This window comes from Siniperca chuatsi, linkage group LG13 (assembly GCF_020085105.1).
Source record: "Siniperca chuatsi isolate FFG_IHB_CAS linkage group LG13, ASM2008510v1, whole genome shotgun sequence".
Lineage (NCBI taxonomy): Eukaryota > Metazoa > Chordata > Actinopteri > Centrarchiformes > Sinipercidae > Siniperca > Siniperca chuatsi.
This window is the reverse complement of record NC_058054.1, coordinates 20,397,090-20,416,861: the sequence shown is the minus strand read 5'-3', so window position 1 is coordinate 20,416,861 and position 19,772 is coordinate 20,397,090. Positions and strand designations below refer to the sequence as shown.

Genomic DNA, 19,772 nt, shown 5'->3' with positions numbered 1-19,772 from the left:
TTTGGAGGCGCACTGAGGTCGAATGTGAAATATCAAGCGTCTGTCTGCAAAGTTTTAACAGTCCAGCAGCGTCCAGCATGCTCCAACATCTGTCACAGCTGAAACAAGACAACTTCCTCCTCATCCAGCCTGAGGAGCATGGCCATTTGTGGCTTCCCCCTCTGGCTTAATCAGCGACGTAAGTGCTTTCAGCTAATTGATTAAAATGATCTCTGTATTTTACAGCAATGTCATTAGCATCCTTCTAATTTTGGCAGCTGTAGTGGCTGTGTCTCTACCTGCACTTGCTTGGTGTCTGACAGTAATAGAAGTCTATCCCTGACTCTGGACAAAAATGAAAAACAATACATGCTGATGTGAGAAAACAAAATTTTGTTTATGTGCATTGACACAAAATATCTACTGTGAGGCCATCCTATTTATGCATTTTCTCATATATCAATAAAAAAGTTTGATCTGATTACAAAGACAGGCTTGCAGATGCAGTTTCTCCTCAGGTCTAAATATTTATTGATCAAGAAAGACTTGGGCATGTAAATTCTGATTTGTATGTGTGTGTTGTCTAGGGCAGGGTAGCTGCAGAGTAGAATCCATCACTATTGGCATGTGGACCTGATTACTGGGGAGACTCTGAAAGTCTCATAGACCTATGATAAAGAACTCTGTCCAGGCCTCTTTACAACCACATCACTCAGGGTGTCCGCACAAAGGAACAGTGCATTGCAAAAAAAAAAAAAAAAAAAAAAAAAAAAACACCACATCGCTGGCCTTGTCTTGGAACAATTGCCTCAACTCGGCTCTATCCCAGCAGATATTCTTGTGTCTGGACTGCAGAAACTCTTCAGAAGGTAATGCAACAGAATATTTTAAGGAAGAAAAATAAGCTTGAATTGGATAAGAACCGAGATTTAAAATCGCATTAAAACATAAATGTCTTGAAAAATGTGAAACTGTAAGCAAAAACAGATGTAATATTCGTGGGGAGGCAGACTGGTGGAATCTGACTTGCATTTGATTCTCATTTGAAATGGAAGTAAGATTCAGTAGCAGAGCCAATTTGTTCACAAGAGTAGGCGGGGTGGTCCATTTTCATTTGAAACACCATACTGGCAAAAGCGAAAAATAAAATGTGAAAAACGATCTTTCCAGCAGCGAGTATGGTAATCAGGACGGAGTTAGCATTTTGCAACTGCAGGCAGAAAAGCCCAGTCTGACTAAGCTTCTGGCTCAGGAAGCAAGTATAGACAGTACATCTTGTATGTGTAACTGTTAACAGACACAGAAATGCATCATCCTGTTTAGAGTCTCCATCCAGTCTTCCAACTGAAGAAAATATCTCTTCACATTCCACAGTTGCAATTCAAACCCATGAAAACTGGATTACTCATAAGAATGTCCAACTTAGTTTTACATGTGTTTTGATGATGTTCAGCTTTTGGTTGTATCATGGTTCCTCAACACGTCATTGGGTGGCGGCATTGAGTCTTTGTAGCCTGTCAAAGTATCTTATGAAAGGCTTGCATGTAAACAAATACCTGCTGGGGTGTGTTCATTAGTGTTGGTCAGTGGATAACATTGTTCATTAGAAACAGATGACCACTGACACATCCATATTAGTGTTAAAATTAGGGCTGCAACTAATTTGGTTCATTATGTTCATTATTAGTTAATCAGACAATTATTATTATTTCCTTGCTTGATCAATTAATTGTTTGGGCTATAAAATGTCAGAAAATGTCAGAAGCACAATATGACGTGATCAAATTGCTTGTTTTGTCTGGCCAACACTCCAAAACCTAAAGATATTCTGTTTTTTAAAATCACATAAGTCAGTGTTTCCAACATTTTCGGCTCATGACCTTTTAAAATAATGCAGTGTCGACTTGTGACCCCTCATTTCAGGTGTCAGAAGTCCATTATTTCCCCCAAAAAGTAAAGATTGGCGATAAGAATTCAAATTTAGAGCATAAGTTAGTCTTCTTATCTTGTGAACCCCTCAGACAGATTTATCCTGTGAGATATATATATTACTTCTTCTTCTCCGTTGGTTAGTCTAGAAGTTAATATGACTTTACAGTAAATTTCTGTAAGCTACTAGCTTATCTGACTCTATCAAGAAATAAGATGAGCTGAGGTGTAAAGCCCACCTCGTAGGTGCAATCAAAAATATTCATAATAATATTTGAGAGAAATACTACAGCGTAAATTCCTAAATCTGATGTTGCTGCTTCAGTACAAGAGAATCAACACATTCTGTGCTGATGAGTCATTTCCCATATCACAGCCCTTTCACATTAAACCAGAGCAAACATTTTTGTGCTTTCCTGTACATTCCCCATTCACTTTGTGCTATGAGTTGACGATTTGCACCAAGACACAGCAGGCCTTTCATCTGTAGAGGGAGCACCTGTGTGACTCACTGACAGGGAAATGATGTCACTGGTTTGCAGCCATGTTTGTGTGTATAGTCTCTGCTGTCTGCTTCTCAGACACATCAGCTTAAATTGGAGCTCATTTCCTGGAAGCTCTCAACCTTCTTGTAAAGTCTAATGAGGGAGATCCCACGCCTGATCGCAAAGCTGTGAACCAGCCAAACCTGTGAAAACCATTTTAAACGGGCAGTGTACCTTTAGAAGATTTAATCCTGCACGCTGCATAGTCATTTTCATTTAGAACAGATAAGAAACCAACTAATGCTATCACATATTTTTATTCCTTCTTATTATTCAGGCTTATTTCTGTGAAAATAAAAACTTTCATCAGTATCTATTTGGAATCAACCTGTGAGATTGGAAATATATACGATCCTTGGCAGAATGGAGAAAAATACCATAATGTAAAATAACATTTATCATAGGTTATAACATGATATTGTTCCCATTGTTTATGTCTCTTACTTTGTCTCTTTTCTCTCTGGATGTGCCTGCTGCTCTGCTCTGCATCATCCTCACTCTCAGCAGTTTTTGTGTTTCTACTGTAAAAACATATTGATTTGATGTATAAGCAGCACATTGGCTATGCCCATTATGGAGTTACAGTGTTTCTGATGGAGTATGTGTTCAACATCCACCTTTCAATACATAAACTAAGGACACTGGACAGAGTTAACAGATAACCCACCCCTACAGATTATTGATTTTGATATGATGTATGGAGTAGAAAAATAGATGGAATAAATGGAAAAGTAAACTATACTGTCATTAACCTTTTTACATGTTAGCATTTTCTGACTGTAATCATTATTTAATTCAAGTTACAATACCGAGCCAACATGTCCATGTTGACTGGTCCCATTTGTCCACTGACTCCATAATACAGTAGCTCCATAACAGTCTGTACGTGTGGGTTGCTGATGGAGCCAAGGAGAGCTTCAACTGGGCCCAGTTATTCCCATCAGGTTACATATAATATGTTACCTTTTGTTTTGCATTCACTGCACTGTAATGGTGTGCTATCTTGGCCAGGTCTCCCTCAAAAAAGAGATTTTAATCTCAAGGGACTTCCTGGTTAAATAAAATAAAATACATAAAAAATAAAATAAATAAAAACAGCAACCCAACCACCCAGCAGGAGTCATTAGTGCAGTAACACTAGCTGTACAACTGCAAGCTCTAAGATGAAAAGCACCACAGCTGGGTATTGAACCTGGTTCGCTGCAGTGGTGGGCAAATGTTGTTCTTCTGCACCACACAGGCAACAACCATAATACTTATAAGCTGAGTTAAACCAGCACAAGCAATCAGTATTAAAATACACATTGGGTGGGAGCGGTAGAGAATTGCAAATAGAGGTTGATTTAAGGCCTGAACTAGCTCACGGGCGTTGCTACTGCTTCCTTGTCAGTCCCCAGCTCTATTGCCAGACAAAAACTTTGACACTGGATGATTCTGCAAAACTTGTTTCATTCAATGGCAAGATTTTTAAAATCTCCCTTCCTATAATATCTGCACATGGCAGCTATGGTTGCTGTGGTTACGGCATGGTTAAGGTTAGGGAATGATCATGGTTATGACAAATAAAATATGGGTAAGGTATTATATATTATTTGTTAGGGCGCAGCAACTAAAGCACATGGTTAAAGATAGGAGAAGACTGTGGTTGATTAATAGAGCGGGAAACATTGATTGTAGTTCTGTGATGGCCCAGGACATGAATTCTGGTCTCCTTCATGAAAATCAGATGTGATCATGCCCATCTACCATAAAGGGCACACTGTTTCCTGCATTGGCACTGAACATTGACACTGGACGAAAATCCTGAGGTGCAGAATCATCCTATATGAACATATTTCCTAGGATAGTGTCCCTCTCATCCTAACCTCAACCACACCAAGCACATACCTAGATCAGATTTAGCCTAATTCCTAAACATAATAACTATTTTTAACCTGTTACAGTAGCTAAACGCACCCTGCCTGTTCAGTCTAACGACTGCACTTCTGCTCATAATTGTGGTGCAATCCAAAATCGTGCATGGGTGAATGGTAAATTTCCAAGCTGACACCCATTTTCTCAGATAAAACGTTTTCTTTCTATAAAAAAAATAAATCATTTAATGAATGAATGCGTGAATAACACAATTTTGATATAAAAAATGGGACAGAAGATTAGAATAATTCTAAAATGATGTCATGAAATAGAATGTCTAATATGGCAGATAATGAAAAGAAATAGAAGAAGTTTTGACATACTGTACCCTCTCGGGAAAGATCAAGGCCTTATCGATGCCCAGCCTCTCTGCTGAGCACCCAAATGTCTTTCTCTTCATCACACTTTCAGTTTCTCCCATTTTTAGATCAAAGCAATCCCACTGAGGCATATTGTTCATGTGGCATTTGAATTCAGGAACACAAATGGAATATTGCAAATTATGTACATTTCAAACCTTAACTTTGTTTCTGTATTTGTGTTTTCTCTGTGTGTGTGTGTGTGGGTGTGTGTTTGTGTTGGGTATTACTAATGTTGCGGGGACATAAATCTGTTTACACAGTCACATTGTGGGGACTCGCCTTCCTTCGCCGTCTCCATAATGTAAATCATTAAATTTTAGGATGAAGACTTGGTTTAAGGTTTAGGCAAGTAGTGGTTATAGTTAGGGTTAGGGTAAGTCTCCAGGGAATGAATGTAAGTCAATGTAATGTCCCCGAAAGTGATGGAAGCACAACTGTGTGTGTGTTCGTGTGTCCATGGAAGACAATCATGTTTTCAACTGAGTTGTTTTCTTGTCTGACAGTGTTTTCACTGACAAAATGTGCAGACATATCAGGCACACCAGACTTACGTGAACAGATGTTTTAAGACAGGAAGTAACAACACCTTGCCTTCCCCTTCACCCACGTCAGCACTTTGCAGTTTCAACTCCTTCACTTCCCCTTTCACCAAGCAACAGCAAAGCACACTCATAAAGATATATTTGCATACTGTCACTATCCACAGATGTACAGTTCTGTCTAGCGACGCCATGATACAGGAACAAAATGATCACGCAAAGTTAACCAATATATGTCATCCAGAGATCATATGATTTCATATTAGTGTGACTGCTGTGTGCAGACAATATTTATGGCATTGACACTTCAGACAAACTCTTTGTCCCTGAGCTAAATAGCTTTTAGACAAACTTCTTCTCTGGCAAAAAATGCAGAAGCACAGTCTTGCCTCTGTTTTTCCTTCAGTCTTTGCTAACAATGTATAATCTCATTGCTTAGAGAACCAACCACAAGACCTGATGCTGGAAAATAATTACATAATTAAAACTGTAAATGGGAATATTATTTCAAAATGTTCAAATAACACAATCCTAATCCTTTGTGCCTTGCTGGCGGGAGAACCTTCTTGGCTCAGTGTGTATATTGATTGTGTTGGTTCTCTCATTTGGTATGTTGACAAGAGGCAAATACATACAGCGAAGCTAAATGAATGCTTTTTAATTTGGTCTCAGTGATTCAGTGGTCCTCTGTTTACCGGAAGGGAAAGGATACTGCAGCTTCAGTTTATCGGCCCACTGGACTGTAGCTGCATACGTGCATTTTCAGTACAGAATTTGTCTCTTTTAATCAATGGGTGTTATTTTTAATGTGAGGATAGAGAAGGGATTTTTTTTAGCCTGAAGTTACACATGTGTCTGACAAGAGAATTTTCACCTTGCTGTATTTATGCGACTTTGACCGCCTGACTGTTTGTGCAGTCTGTGCTGACAGCTAGGTTGCTAGTTGTAGCTAGCTGCTAGCTAGCAACCTATGCACTAAGTGTTTTTACATGGAGTGTGTCTGTGCAGTGAGTGCGATCCTCAGTGTATGTGCACTGCAGGCTTCAAGTTTCCACATCACATTAGTGTAAGTAACATACCGGACCAGGACTGTCTTCCAAACCAGTTTTGATGTCACAAAGTCACACTCATACATACATGTCTTAAACTAAGCACAGGGAAAACAGCCTGTCACATACATCCAAACATCCAAGTGATGTAACAATAAGTTAAAAAAACTTTTTTGAGTTGAGGGGGACTTTAAAAGGTCCAGTATGTAACATTTAGAAGGAGATATTGGCTATTATATTTATAAGTATGTTTTCATAGGTGTATAATCACCAGAAAATAAGAATGACCTTTTATCTACAGAGGGAGTGGGTCCCCTTCCACAGAGGCCACCATGTTGCACCGCCATGTTTCTACAGTAGCCCAGAACAGACAAACCAAACACTGGCTGCAGATAGGGCCGTTCTCTTTATTTGCGAGTTTCGCAGCAACCGTAGTTTTTCCTACACACTTGGAACGGGGGGATGATCTGAGCGGTATTCAGATGGTTGCAAACTGCAATTTCAATGCTAGATGCCACTAAATCCTACACACTGCTCCTTTAAGGAACAGGTGATCTTTAAATTGAGTTAAACTACTGTATGACTTATTCATTATGGTGGACCTGCTGCTTTTTCTTCCAGCACTTTATTCATTTGTTTATTTGTTATCAGAATTAAAGAAACATTTTTAAGGTTCCATATTGTTATCTTTAAAGTTTACAGTTTCAGTCTCTCTAACAGAGACATCACATTTGTCTCCTTCTGCCCCAGAACACACCATTCCCTGTTGCTTTCCACTGTGTCACAGTGTGCTTGTCTTTCTCCATTAAGGCTCTGATGTTCTGGAAAGATCTGAGCCCAGACTCTGCACAGACACATTTTATTATTCATCACATTTCATTCTTTCCATCTCTGCAGTGTCTGGCCTTGCTGGTGGTGCAAGTGGAATCACAGAATAAGCCTGATTTCTCTATTAATGCCCACAATCTCACACTTAAAGAAGACATTCATCAACAAGCTTGATACGATTCATACAACAGTGTTATATAATCCCACTTCAGCAATGAGAGTGTATAAACATCACAGAATCTACCAAAATTCGGACACCAGTTGTTTTTATGTTACCTGGGTTATTAGGTCATAACAGCTTCAGTACAATGTGTCAGAACAAGCTAAAATGTGCCCTAATAATCAAGTCAAGATATGACCTCGAGCAAAAACAAACAAACAAAAGAAACGAGTCTATGAATGAGTGCAGCCAGCTGTCTTTTTCAAATTTCTAAGTAAACAGTTGACAGGATGTTGAACCAAGGGGGGTTTCTGTATTGTATCTGCATTGATGGAGCTGTTAGCAGTAAGTGGTTTCACCATTACAGGAAGTAGCAAAAGGTATGGGAAATGAAATGTGAGCAGTGTTTATAAAAGATGAGGTGCTTCATCGAGTGATGGGTTAAAAAAATTTCAGAGAGCTATTTGTGGCCTGCCGCTTTGCACGCCAAATACAGACACAACAGCATGAAGACGCTTCTTTTTCTATTTCCTCAATTCAACTACATGGCCCCAAAGGAGGAAGCATATATCAAAATGCTTAGTACAGAAGAATTGCAGGCACCAAAGATGAAGGACGATACTAGCAGGTTGGTGTGTGAACCTCAGCTATTTTCATATGTTTACTTGATTTGGGAATTAGTCATTTCATGTTGTGCTGTAGTTGATGTTGCAGCTAATGTCAGAAATCTAAGTAGTGCAAAGTTCATCACGAGAAAAGAGATTAAGTAACAGTTCCTTTCTGTATAGAAAAGTGTAATTTTACTCAAGAGCAGCATGACGCCATTACAATAGAGATGTGATCTTTCTATATAGTACCTTGTCTGAGTGTGATTGAAAGCCACTACAGCTCACACTATATAAGGCTGTTAACGCTCCTCCATGATGAGTCTCTGCTGCCTTTTTGTTAATACACATGTGCATATGTGGCTTGTCTTGCGATTTGTATTGTACCACAGACATGTTGTGTAATTTATAGTGTGTCATGTAAGTCACTTTAGAAATGTGTCTGTGAGGAGTAATTCTCTGATAAGTTGCTGATTTGGCGAACAGTGGCACAGTGGTTGCACATGGAGACAGTTTGTGGAACGTGATGTATTTTCTCCTCTGTTTGCAGACAAAAAGACAAGGAGAGGAAGAGCCGACTAAGCCTTTTTCTCACCAAGTCAGGCTCTCATGAAAACGTCAGTCCCCATAAAAAGACAAACACGACACCCAGCAAGTGAGGCAAAATCCATTAATTTCAAATACAGGCAATGTTGTTTTTGACAAGTATTATTCATTATTAACCTCAGTTTCCAGCACCCTCCATGACTCATTGCACACATAAAGAAACATGGCATCTAGATGTCTCACGAGAATCCAAAACATTTTTTGCTGCATCATTAGGGAAGAGCTGACCGCATCTCTGATTTTTTTTTTTGCAGCATCTCACCAGAGGCAGCTTTCCAATGGAGCGACTCCTTTGAAGAACTGCTAAAGCACTCAGGTCAGATTAATGCCCAAAACTTCTCCAAAAAGTTGTGTCGAATTGCTGTCCAAAACGGTTTCTTCTGCTGTCAAACAATTTGCTCCATTTGAATTGTAAACTGTTAAGGAGTGCTAGAGGCAATAAATAGTTAATGGAGAGAGCAGTGAGAGTTTCACTACATCTTTTAATGTTTGTTAGTACATATAGTAATACAGAAACTGTGCAACTTCCTCATAATCACAGAAGTTGCACTTTGGTGCCACACTGAAACACTGTAAACTCTGTATGTGCTCATATGGGAATGGTTATAGGCAATGCTATGTAACAAAGATAAGAAGAGTGTCAAAGTATATTTAAGCTGTTAAAGATTTCTATATAATTGTTTGTACAGTAGGGCCACTTTAGTGACTTTGGAGTGAGGACGTTATGGAAAGTCAATGCCTCCTTTACACATCCTCCTGCAATCAAATGTGAGCTTCATTTACCCAACAGGCTCAGAAAATACAGGTTTAGTTTGGAACAGTTGTCCGGTTTCGTAAAGTGTCACTCTAGTAACTAACAGTGTGTCTCTGTTTCTCTACATCAGATGGAGTGGAAACCTTCTCTCAGTTCCTCAAGACAGAGTTTAGTGAGGAAAACATTGACTTCTGGTTGGCCTGTGAAGAATACAAGACCATTGATTCTGAGACGAAGCTGTTGTCCAAAGCCAAATATATTTATACAGTTTTCATTGAATCGGAGGCCCCTAAAGAGGTATGGCATGGCATGTATATCTATCATAGACTGCATGTATGTAATTCTGTAAAATAATAAGTGGAGCTGCAGAGGCTCAAAAGCATTTTCTTTAGCTTATTTGTCACTGAGGGCTGTTGGAGGTTTAAAATATTGATGTCATTGTAATAAAAATAACAGAGGGCGAATTCTAAAGCACACCGCTCGTTGAGGTCATGCATCTAGTGCATTAAAGGTTCCCATTCCCCTCGCAAGGATGACGCGACCACCACCTTCAGGGCCTGCAGCAGATCTGACCGTTAAGAGTTGTCTGGTTTGAGGTTTTGACATTCCTCCTCAGAGCTGGAGAGAGCGTCACCCACACACTTTCAGTCTATGATGAATGTATGTGAAAATATGAAAGATGAAAGACGTTTTTGGGGGCATGCTGCAGTAACATGAAAGCGTATACCAGCTCGAGTGATTTGCGGGGAGCTCCAAATGTCAAAGAATGTAACCTTAAATATTGATGGTGGGAGACAGTGCAGTTTCATACACATGAATATTTTGAGAGCTGTGTTAGTGGTGATTATTTTTATTGCTGTGTAAGAAGCTTCACCAGTCTTTTAAAGAAAAAAACCTATACGTTTAAAGGCAATTCTCAGCCTTTAACTCCCATAGCTACCATTGTCCTAATCAGTATTTTTAAACAAACAACTCATCCACAAAAGTAGAAACCCGAGTACGAATGCCAAGTTGATGCTTGTGTCCTTGTGGGAAAAGATCCTTTTAAGCAGGTTGGGTAGAACTAATTTCTCAAGAGAACAAGCACTGAAAAGCCTCTTTACAGTCTGAAATGGACTTCATGTTTGATGTCATGTGCTTAATCTTTTAAAACATGCAGATGTGGATTTTCTCCACTGTTTCAAGTGGTTCTACTTTACACTGCTCTCACTGTGGATCGTGGGGTTTCCCCTTTCTTCTCATCAGCATCTGATGTATTCTCAGTTGGCAACAAATCTACTAGGCCCTAAATGCAACCCATGTTTTGTTATTGTGTTGTTCTAAACTTTAGTTTAATCCCAACACAAAAACCCTTCATCATGCATTCAGATTGAGACAAAGTGTGCATCATTACATATGGCATTCCTTTAGTATAGATTTAATGTATGTAGTTGATATGCCAGTAGCTAACTGTTATTCTGCATGGTTTTTCATTATGTCCTAATTTCCTTTCACTCAGATCAACATTGACTACAACACCAAGATGGCCATCCAGAGGAGCATAGCACAGCCCACAAAGAGCTGTTTTGAAGCAGCCCAGATGAAAGTCTACAGCCTGATGAAAAAGGACTCCTACCCCAGGTTCCTCCACTCTGACATTTATCTGCGTCTCACCAGGAGGAAAGGCCCGGGGGCCACCATGTTTCGCAGAAGGTCACGCTCCTGTGTATTCAACGACGAGGCCACTACCAAACCTTCGGCCTGGTTGTAGCAGCTCACTCAATGTGCAATGGATTATTATACAGGAAATAATCCATGGTTTGCAGCAGAATTGTTGAAATGTAAAGTGTGGTGTGGAGGTTTATTATCCACAGGTTTGCTTCTGCAAAGTGTGGGGTTTTTTTTATAACCACAGGGATCACATTTGATTATCTCATTTACATAGTACCACGGCAACTTGCCAGCGAAAACAATTGAAAGGAATAGTTCGACATTTTGGAAAAATACGCTTATTTGCTTTTGTCCAAGAGTTAATTGAGAAGATTGATGCCACTCTCATGTGTAAATATGGAACAACAGCCAGCAGCTGGTTATATTATCTTAGCATAAAGACTGGAAACAGAGGGAAACAGCTAGCCTGGCTCAGTCCATTGGTAACAAAATCCACCTAGCTGCACCTCTAAAGATCACTAATTAACATGTTATATCTTTTTTGGTAAATCTGTGCAAAAGCCAAAGAGTAAAAATGACACGTTGCGGTGTTACAAGAGATTATGTGCCATACTATTTCTTTGCCGGGCGCCGTAACTTCCTGGAGTCTTCACTGGTTCGTCACAGTGACAAGGAACTCAAGGAAGTTTAGCTAGCTGTTTCCCATCTTTATACTAAGCTGAGCTAACTGGCTGCTAGCAATAGTGGTATCAATCTTCTCATCTTCTCATCATCTTCTTCAAGAAAGTGAATAAGCATATTGCCCAGGATGTCGAACTATTCCTTTAAAGGTGGGGTATGCGATTCTGGAGAAATCCAATACCACAACAAATACCATGATAGAGAGCGAACAACGACACAGTATGCAATATAACTAGCGTTAGCTAGATGTTTCCCAGAGCCAGCACAGCAGCTCCAGACAGCGATACTCACAACTCTCCTGCTACTATAGCTAACATCACAACAACAGCATATCTTGGCAAACTAGCTGAATGTCCGTGGGCAAGTCAAAAACGTTACCTGACGCACAAATCGAGGCTGGAATGGCTCCTATTTACAGAGCCAGGGCTGTGTACAAACACCAGATTTTTTTTTTTTCAGCGCACACACAGAACGGACAGCTAGCGGACCGTGGGGAGATAGTCACTGAATTTGACAAAAATACGTGTACTGCATTAGAAACACATACCCCACCTTTAGGTACTGTACTACACAGCTGACACCATTAGCCTTTCAGCTATAAGAACAAGTTTAGAATTAGAGGCCACTATGTGAGAGCCATGTGGTTATCTGAAAATAATGGACACCCTCTGGCTAATCAGAATCGACTGCTTGTGGATTTAACCTTTATTGATGGTTTTTATATTTTCTCAAATCTTGCAAAACTTGAATGGCAGTGGGATAGTTGGGGACAGAATCTCAGCTGAAGTGCCTCCATGCTACTGACAGTATTCAGCCAGCCGTACAGGCAGCCACACTGAGGTCAATCTCCTGACTTCAGACACATTATGCTTCAAGTGCTTTGTCTTCCAATCCAGCAATAGCACCCTATACAACATTAATACAGTTGATATGGCGTACAAGCTAATTTGACCATATCTCATTAAAATGGATTTGGGATTTTATCCCTGCACTGTCCAACCCCCTCCAGACTAACTTGCAGTGAAAGCCTGCAGCTGCCGTGACTGTAAAGCACTGAAACCTTTTAATGAGGGATATCTATCTCTCATTTCTGTTATTACTTAAAATATATCCAATTTTCACACACAGAAAATGCATATATCTTATTTGAATACTAATATCACATATTAATTATGATTGCTGTTTTTCAGTTTGCTACCATCTAATATAATTTATGTATTACCATGATCATATATGTTGCCTTGCTGTTGTAAAATGTATATACTATAATATGGCGAGTAACTCAAATAAACACTTTCCTATAAAAACACATTTTAATGAGGCCTTTAGTGTCATTAATTAGTTTGAATGACCACATCTGAATGTGACAAATGGAGCCATAATGTGTGCATATTACACTAGTGGGAAAATTTGTGATTGTGTAGCTGCCTATTCCAAATCACTGAAAAATTAATAGACCATATCAACTCCCACCACTCTAGCGCATAATTATTCATGCTACTGTATATGTATGCATAAGCTATACTTCTTACAAAGACAAATACCTATTAATTCCAAACTGTCAGTGGTCCCACTGAGTTTGTCCATCAGTACATACATGTGCACGGCATAAAGATGTCAGAGTTGGTTTAGTTCATTAAAACAGATGTCAGGGTTTCTAGTAGCCTCCAGACGGATAAAGTCCTTCTCATCCTGAGTTACTGTAATTCTACAAAAACCTGTGTGGAATACCTCGCAGTTCACATTAATTATGCATCCATCTAGACGGCAGCGGCATGCGTATACTGCAATTCCTGCTGTCTTCTCACACAAATAGTCAGGGGGAAGGGAGGGAAAATGTAATGATGTGTTAACAAAGGTAAGAGCTCAGCTGGCCTGCCAAATTCACAGCTTAAGATTAGTTGCCCGCTAAGAATTTGCTGGCAGATTTCTTGTTTCTTTCCCATTGGTATTTAAAGTTGTGACTCAGTCTGCGCTAAAAGCCTCTGAAATCATCCATAAGTTAAAGATGTATTGTAGAACCTCTGAAGGGAAACAAAAGAGTAAAGAAGCAGTTTCTTTGGAGTTATGAGGCTTGTAAAACAGGATGAAAACCAGTCTAAGAGGAGTTTAAAACAAAATGATTTATTGTAAGGTGTCTAATAGTGGAGATTTACGCAGATTTTCTCAAACAAATGGGTTTCTTTTTAAAGGATTCCTCAGTCTAAGCCAAAGTCTGTCAGTAGTTTTGCACCCGTGGGCTCTGGTATCCAAACTTTTACACAACACATTCCAATTTTAAGAAACAGTTTGTCCCATCTCAGAAGCTTTTATCTAACTCTATGTGAGCTAAATTTAGTAATAGATTTGCTGACTCCCAGGCTCAGATCTGAATGTCAAATTTTCCCCTTACAAATCTGTTTGCACCTGATGCTGTTGGCCTTCAATGATATTGACAGACCTAAATAAATTTCAGTGCAACTGAAAACAGAAGGCTGTGTTCAGTTTGAAAGTCTCAAGGTGAGACTTTGTTCTTTCCATTCTAAACAACGCACTTCAACTAAAGTGTTGGGAGCATATTGAGAGGCACCTGTTTATGTGGAGAAAAAAAAGATACAGTTGAATGCCTGACTGACAACTTCCCTGGATTCTAAAAGTGGCCACACATTCATCATTGAATAGGTGGCAGGTTTCCTGAGGCAGTGAACTCTTAATGACAATCTCTGCAGACTGAAGGCTAAATATCATTGAAAACAATTCTGTGAGGAAGACTACAGTATGTCAGCTGTATTAGACCTGTACATGCTGACAGAAAATCATAATTAGTAACTACTTTCTATACACTGTATGTCACAAAAGCACTTGAAAGAAAGTTTAAGAGGTAACATAAAATGCTGCAGATTCTGTGGTCAGAAGTTGATTCTCATTGTGTGTGTCAAGTTGATGCTTGGAGTTTTTCTATTGTTATTTGGTTTATTAATATTTAAGGACCATCAGATATTGGACAAAATGTACTGCTGAACGGGTGAGAGCAGGTTAAAAAAAAAGAAAGGAAGGTCACTTCAGGATCCCTGCTTCTCACTGTTTTCATGATACAAGTCGAGACACTTTCTAATTAAGGTATGTTTACCGAATTACTTTCAGGGGTTTGAAATATAATTTAAACAGGTTTTTGGTTGCAGCCTACACTTTTTATGTTCGAATGACTGAAGCAAGCAGGACCAACAGCGAAGAGGAACACACAAATTCAAAGCTGTCAATTACAGAGAATGGTGGACATATGATGCAATTGTAAAATAGAGATGGGGGGCCTGGAGAGGACTAGAGTGCCACCCTGTGTTTGATGAAAAAATTGCAACTTGGTATGAAACAACAGTGGAAGTGCATCGCTGTATCACTAGTGAGACACAGCACATTTGTGAAAACAAATCATTTTCAGGGTTGTATGGAGTCCCGTTTGTCCTTCGATGGTAACACTGACCGCTCAGAATAACATTTGATTTAAGAACATGAAAGGCTAAATCACAACAAGACAAAGCAGCTTGGATACCCTGCAGTAAATGAACAAAGACTACGCTCCTCAGTATAGTCCTTATATCTTCCCTGGCAGTGCCTTTTTTGAAAAACAAATTGCGTGACCTGGTGCGTCTCCACACATGCAAATAGGGGCAGCCTGGGTGTTTTCCATCATTCCGTCGTGATTTACATTTTTGGTTTGTTTTGGCCCATTACGTCTCCACAAGTGGTCAGGAAGGTCAGGACAGGTTAAAATGCACTGGACATACTTATGATGATTATTTATTGTAATGACATTTATTACAATTCACTGTGTGACATGACCTGTATACAACCAACAGACCCAAAGAAGCAGAGGACAGTCCTCCACATACAGTTCATGATGACGTCACTGTGTAATGTTATTCTCTGCTGCTGTGCAGTGACAAGTCAGACATATCTTTCTTGTGTTGATCTATTTTAAATCATAAGAATATGTTATCATATAGTATGTAAATGCTCTAAAAACATTAGGCAAAATGTACTGTGGAAAAGTAAAGTACCCTACACATTCTGCTTTATCTTAGTGAAGTATTTTAGTAAAGGCTAAATCATCTAAATCAAACATCCACTGATGAAAGTTGAAATGTACACAACTACTACTGCTGACTCAGTTGCCGAAGTAGTTCATCACACTACTGTGAATATGTGGGGTGAAAAATGTATTTGACTCTTTACATGATGTTTGTTGGTCCACCGCTTTGGTCCACATTGAAATACCTCAGCAACTACTGGATTGATTACCATCAAATTTTGTAGACATTCATAGTTCCAAGATAATTTATCCTACTGACTTCAGTGATCCTCTGACTTTTCCTCTAGGGCCACCATGAGGTTCACACTTATCATTTTCTGTGAAATATCTCGACAACTATAGGACTGAATGCCATGCAATTTTGTACAGACATTCCCCCAGAGGATGAATCCTACCGACTTTGATGATCCTCTGACTTTTCCTGTACCACCAATAGGTTCACCACCATCAAATTGGGTGCAGACGTTCATGTTCCCCTCAGGATGAATTGTATTAACCTTGGTGATCTCTTTACATTTCATGTATCACAACATCAGGTCAAAATTTCAATTTGTCCAATACTTCAGTTTATGACCAAACACATGCAATCCCATCAGCCTCGCATGTACTTTGTGTTCAGGGCTAATTACCAAATGTTAGCATGCTAACACGTGAGACTAAAATGGTGAACACGGTGAACTTTACACCTGCAAGACGTAATTACGATAGGGAAACAGGGACTTTTCTGAAAGGTCTGATTTATCTGACTTGGCGCTTTATAATAAACAAGTGCCTGAAAATGGGCGCCTCATGCCAGCCAAACTATGTTGATGTAATTTAACCCACACTTCTTATAGTATATAGTGTATAGTTTATAGTATATATAGGATATAGTGTTGCAGTAATGGTGATTTTTCAGGACTTTTACTTTTCTGTATTCCAATGCCAGTGCAGATTTGCACCAGTGGTTGGCTAATCTATGAACATGCAAAATGTCTGTTCACATCACCTACATCAACTGAAGGTGTCATATGAAGCATATTAATAAATCAATGCTTGTTTATGCTTTTTGTCACCTTGATGAATAAGGATCCCTGCAGATATGCAAATGGAAGGATGACAAGCCTTTTCTTTAATAGTGAATTTGTTTATGGCTATTTGTTTATGGTCAGGATCTTTCCCGGCGTTTCCTGACCATTGCTCATTGCTTTAGTTAAATCTTATTCTGAATTTGACATAAAGTGCTTTACCACAGCAGGCCATTATGGTACCATATTCCTGGTTATACTACTACTATATTATACTGAAAAACTGGATTAAGTACTTCATAATCTAAAATGTATTGGTTTAAGTAATCTTAATTCATTTATTTAGTCTTCAGTGATGTGAACTCTCTGCCAACCTCATATTGTCACATTCAAATTAATGATGATCACTGTTTTGGACAACAGGTGTGGTCAGCTTAAATCACAGCCGAGCTCTCTTCTCCTCGAACTGCGACAGACATGGAATGATGACCTGTCTCTCCCAACAACAACAACACTTTGCATAAAGATTTCCATATATTCCATTCATGTTGGGTGGGGGTCATTTAGATTTGTTCAGTCACTTGACTCCTTCATTTCCAAACAATCACAACCCTGTCTTCAGTCTGGCAGGATCTTATCTCTGTCTCCTTTCGTAGAGGACGAGGAGATGGCGATAAAGTGAGTTACTGCATATTTGATTGTTGGGCCTTTACCATTTTCAGCAGGCAATAGCTTACAGCAGCCATGTGGAAAACACCAAGGAGGTTTTCACTCACTGTAAGTCTCACCTTGCATTGTGCCTTTATTTCTGCAGGGGCTTGTAATGATGGGGCGTTGCTGTCAGGTGCTCAATGCATTAAACTGAATGTTTACAAGTCATCTTATCACATACTATAAATTATTAATAATTTGGCCTGCCAGTGTGGTTTGCAGGTGGTATGTGCTGTGGAGTTCACAGATAACTGGGCTAGTGATAGATTTTGATGCTCTTTTCAAGGGTAGATTGTGTTGCTTTCCCAAGGATCCACTTGAGGATGTTGAGACTTGGAGTGAGTCTGTGGACAAAGTCCTCAGTTGTAAAGGTGAGAGTCTCTCCCGATTGTACATTTATTGGGATTGCGTCTGCACTTGCCACCTGCTTACTCATCTGTGATTTCCAGCCGGACAGATAGCTTTCCGGGAGTTCCTGAAGTCCGAGTACAGTGAGGAGAACATACTGTTTTGGCTCGCCTGTGAGGAGTACAAAAAAATCAAGACGGTCCCAGAGATGATCTCCTCTGCGAACAGGATCTACTCAGAGTTTGTCCAAACAGAAGCGCCCAAACAGGTAAATGACTGCAAACTGAAAAACAGACAGGAATTTTTTTAGGAATTCAAATTGCAAATATGCACCAATATGCAGGGTCATTGATTGTAATCTAAATTCAGTAGACTTATAGTGATATAGTGACTGCTATCAAGCTGTGTATTTGTGTGATTTATGGTAGCAAAGCTGCAGAACTTTACTTTAAGTGCACACAAGTTGGACACCCCCCCAGAACATTATAGTGAATGATGATGACAACAGTTGCCATAAGACGCCCCTGGGCAATGTTGTTTGATTCCAGATCAACATAGATTGCGGTACCAGAGAAAACATAACAAAAAACATCTCCCAGCCGACCCTGACTTCATTTGATACAGCGCAGAAGCTCATCTACAGTCTGATGGCCAGGGATTGCTACCCGCGGTTCCTAAAATCTGACATCTATCAGGGACTCCTGAGGAGAACCGATTCAAGGTGACTGTTTTAAAACTGACAGCCTCTCAGATGGAGGCTCGCAAAATCTTCTCTCCAACTCTGATCTGCTGTAGCACTCTTTGATTTCAAGGTGGATAACCGGTTCATGCCATGCAATCCAGATCCTAAGTGTAGCAGAAATAGCTTTTCTCAACCTGTGTGAGTAGACAGTTACAGCTCAAGAGACTTTGTGGCTTGTATTATACTTTATATCTTTAATTATGTTAAGGTAAAAAGAGACTGTGCACATAATTCTTCTATGATTATCTATTTTCACCCCTCCACCCAATAAGGTTAATAATAAAAATAATTCCTTTATTGTAAAGTATTATCAACACTTTATCTAATTAATTATGCAAATATAAATCCTAATATGCTCTGAGAAATCCAACTTTCACATGCAAATAAATGAGTGAGTGAGTGTATTGTTAAACATCTGTCTCGGCTTTTTGTGTTCTATCAAACTTACTAAATATATTCAGCTGAATGACATTTGGGTGTGGTCCTTTTGAATGTAATGCAAATCACCTTTGTTTGTTGTCAGAGAAGACTTGTCTGTATACTGTAATATTGTCATTGGTCAAAAAATACACCAGATGGAAACAGAGTCCTTCAAGCGACATCATTGAGTAAACAAGAAATACACAAGTACCCAAGAAGAAAAAGGAAAAACCGCTTCACACTTCCTCTCATGTTGTGTGGTGTATGTCTGCAACATCTCAGCTGCAGTCGGATGAAGTTTGTACATTAAGCATAGTGTGAAGAGGAACTGTATGAATCAGCTCTGTCTGGAGTTATATTTGTCTGAAAAGCCAGGTGGGGAAGGAGTGCACTTTCTGTGGCAGTTCAGTTGGTTTCATGGTGCCAGGCGACTTCATTCATCAAATCACAACTTTGAATCTGATGTGATGGGAAAGTGTTCTAACTAAGCTCATTGTCCTTTATGTAAATCTCCCCTCAAAGGAAGATTAGTGTAGGTTGTGTCATTCTGAGTTTTAGGTAGTATTAGATTTATTTTATCTGTTCATTTCTTGTTTGTCATTTCTAGTTAGGACATGGTGAATTTTACAAGCTTACATGAACGTCAATGCAAAAAGCATGCAAATACAAATAAAGCAGGGTTGCCAAGTTAGCAACTTTAATGTTCGGATCCACAAATGAGGGTGAACTGAGCATAGGATTTAAATTAAACAAACATGAAGCATAAAATCATGCACTTACATTGTTCCCTTTTGCACCTTAACATGTTTATTGTCTGATGTGTTTTTTGTGTTTGGAAAGTGGAAGTAGGCACAGCGTGGTTTCTCCATGTGAC

At 39.3% G+C, this 19,772-nt stretch overlaps 2 protein-coding genes across 2 annotated transcripts; both read left to right on the top strand.

The window, feature by feature from the left end:
* The first annotated feature begins 7,664 nt into the window (after window positions 1-7,664).
* Window positions 7,665-12,912, top strand: rgs18 (regulator of G protein signaling 18). Its single transcript, XM_044219904.1, has 5 exons — window positions 7,665-7,933; window positions 8,461-8,565; window positions 8,771-8,832; window positions 9,401-9,567; window positions 10,769-12,912. Exons 1-5 carry the CDS (start codon window positions 7,812-7,814, stop codon window positions 11,018-11,020), a joined length of 708 nt encoding a protein of 235 aa, XP_044075839.1. The 5' UTR covers window positions 7,665-7,811; the 3' UTR covers window positions 11,021-12,912.
* A 4,181-nt stretch (window positions 12,913-17,093) lies between these two features.
* Window positions 17,094-18,890, top strand: LOC122887065 (regulator of G-protein signaling 21-like). The gene is made up of 4 exons (XM_044219905.1): window positions 17,094-17,454; window positions 17,675-17,759; window positions 17,838-18,004; window positions 18,285-18,890. The coding sequence occupies exons 1-4, from the start codon at window positions 17,422-17,424 to the stop codon at window positions 18,459-18,461; spliced, it is 462 nt and encodes a 153-aa protein (XP_044075840.1). The 5' UTR covers window positions 17,094-17,421; the 3' UTR covers window positions 18,462-18,890.
* The last annotated feature ends 882 nt before the right edge of the window (window positions 18,891-19,772 follow it).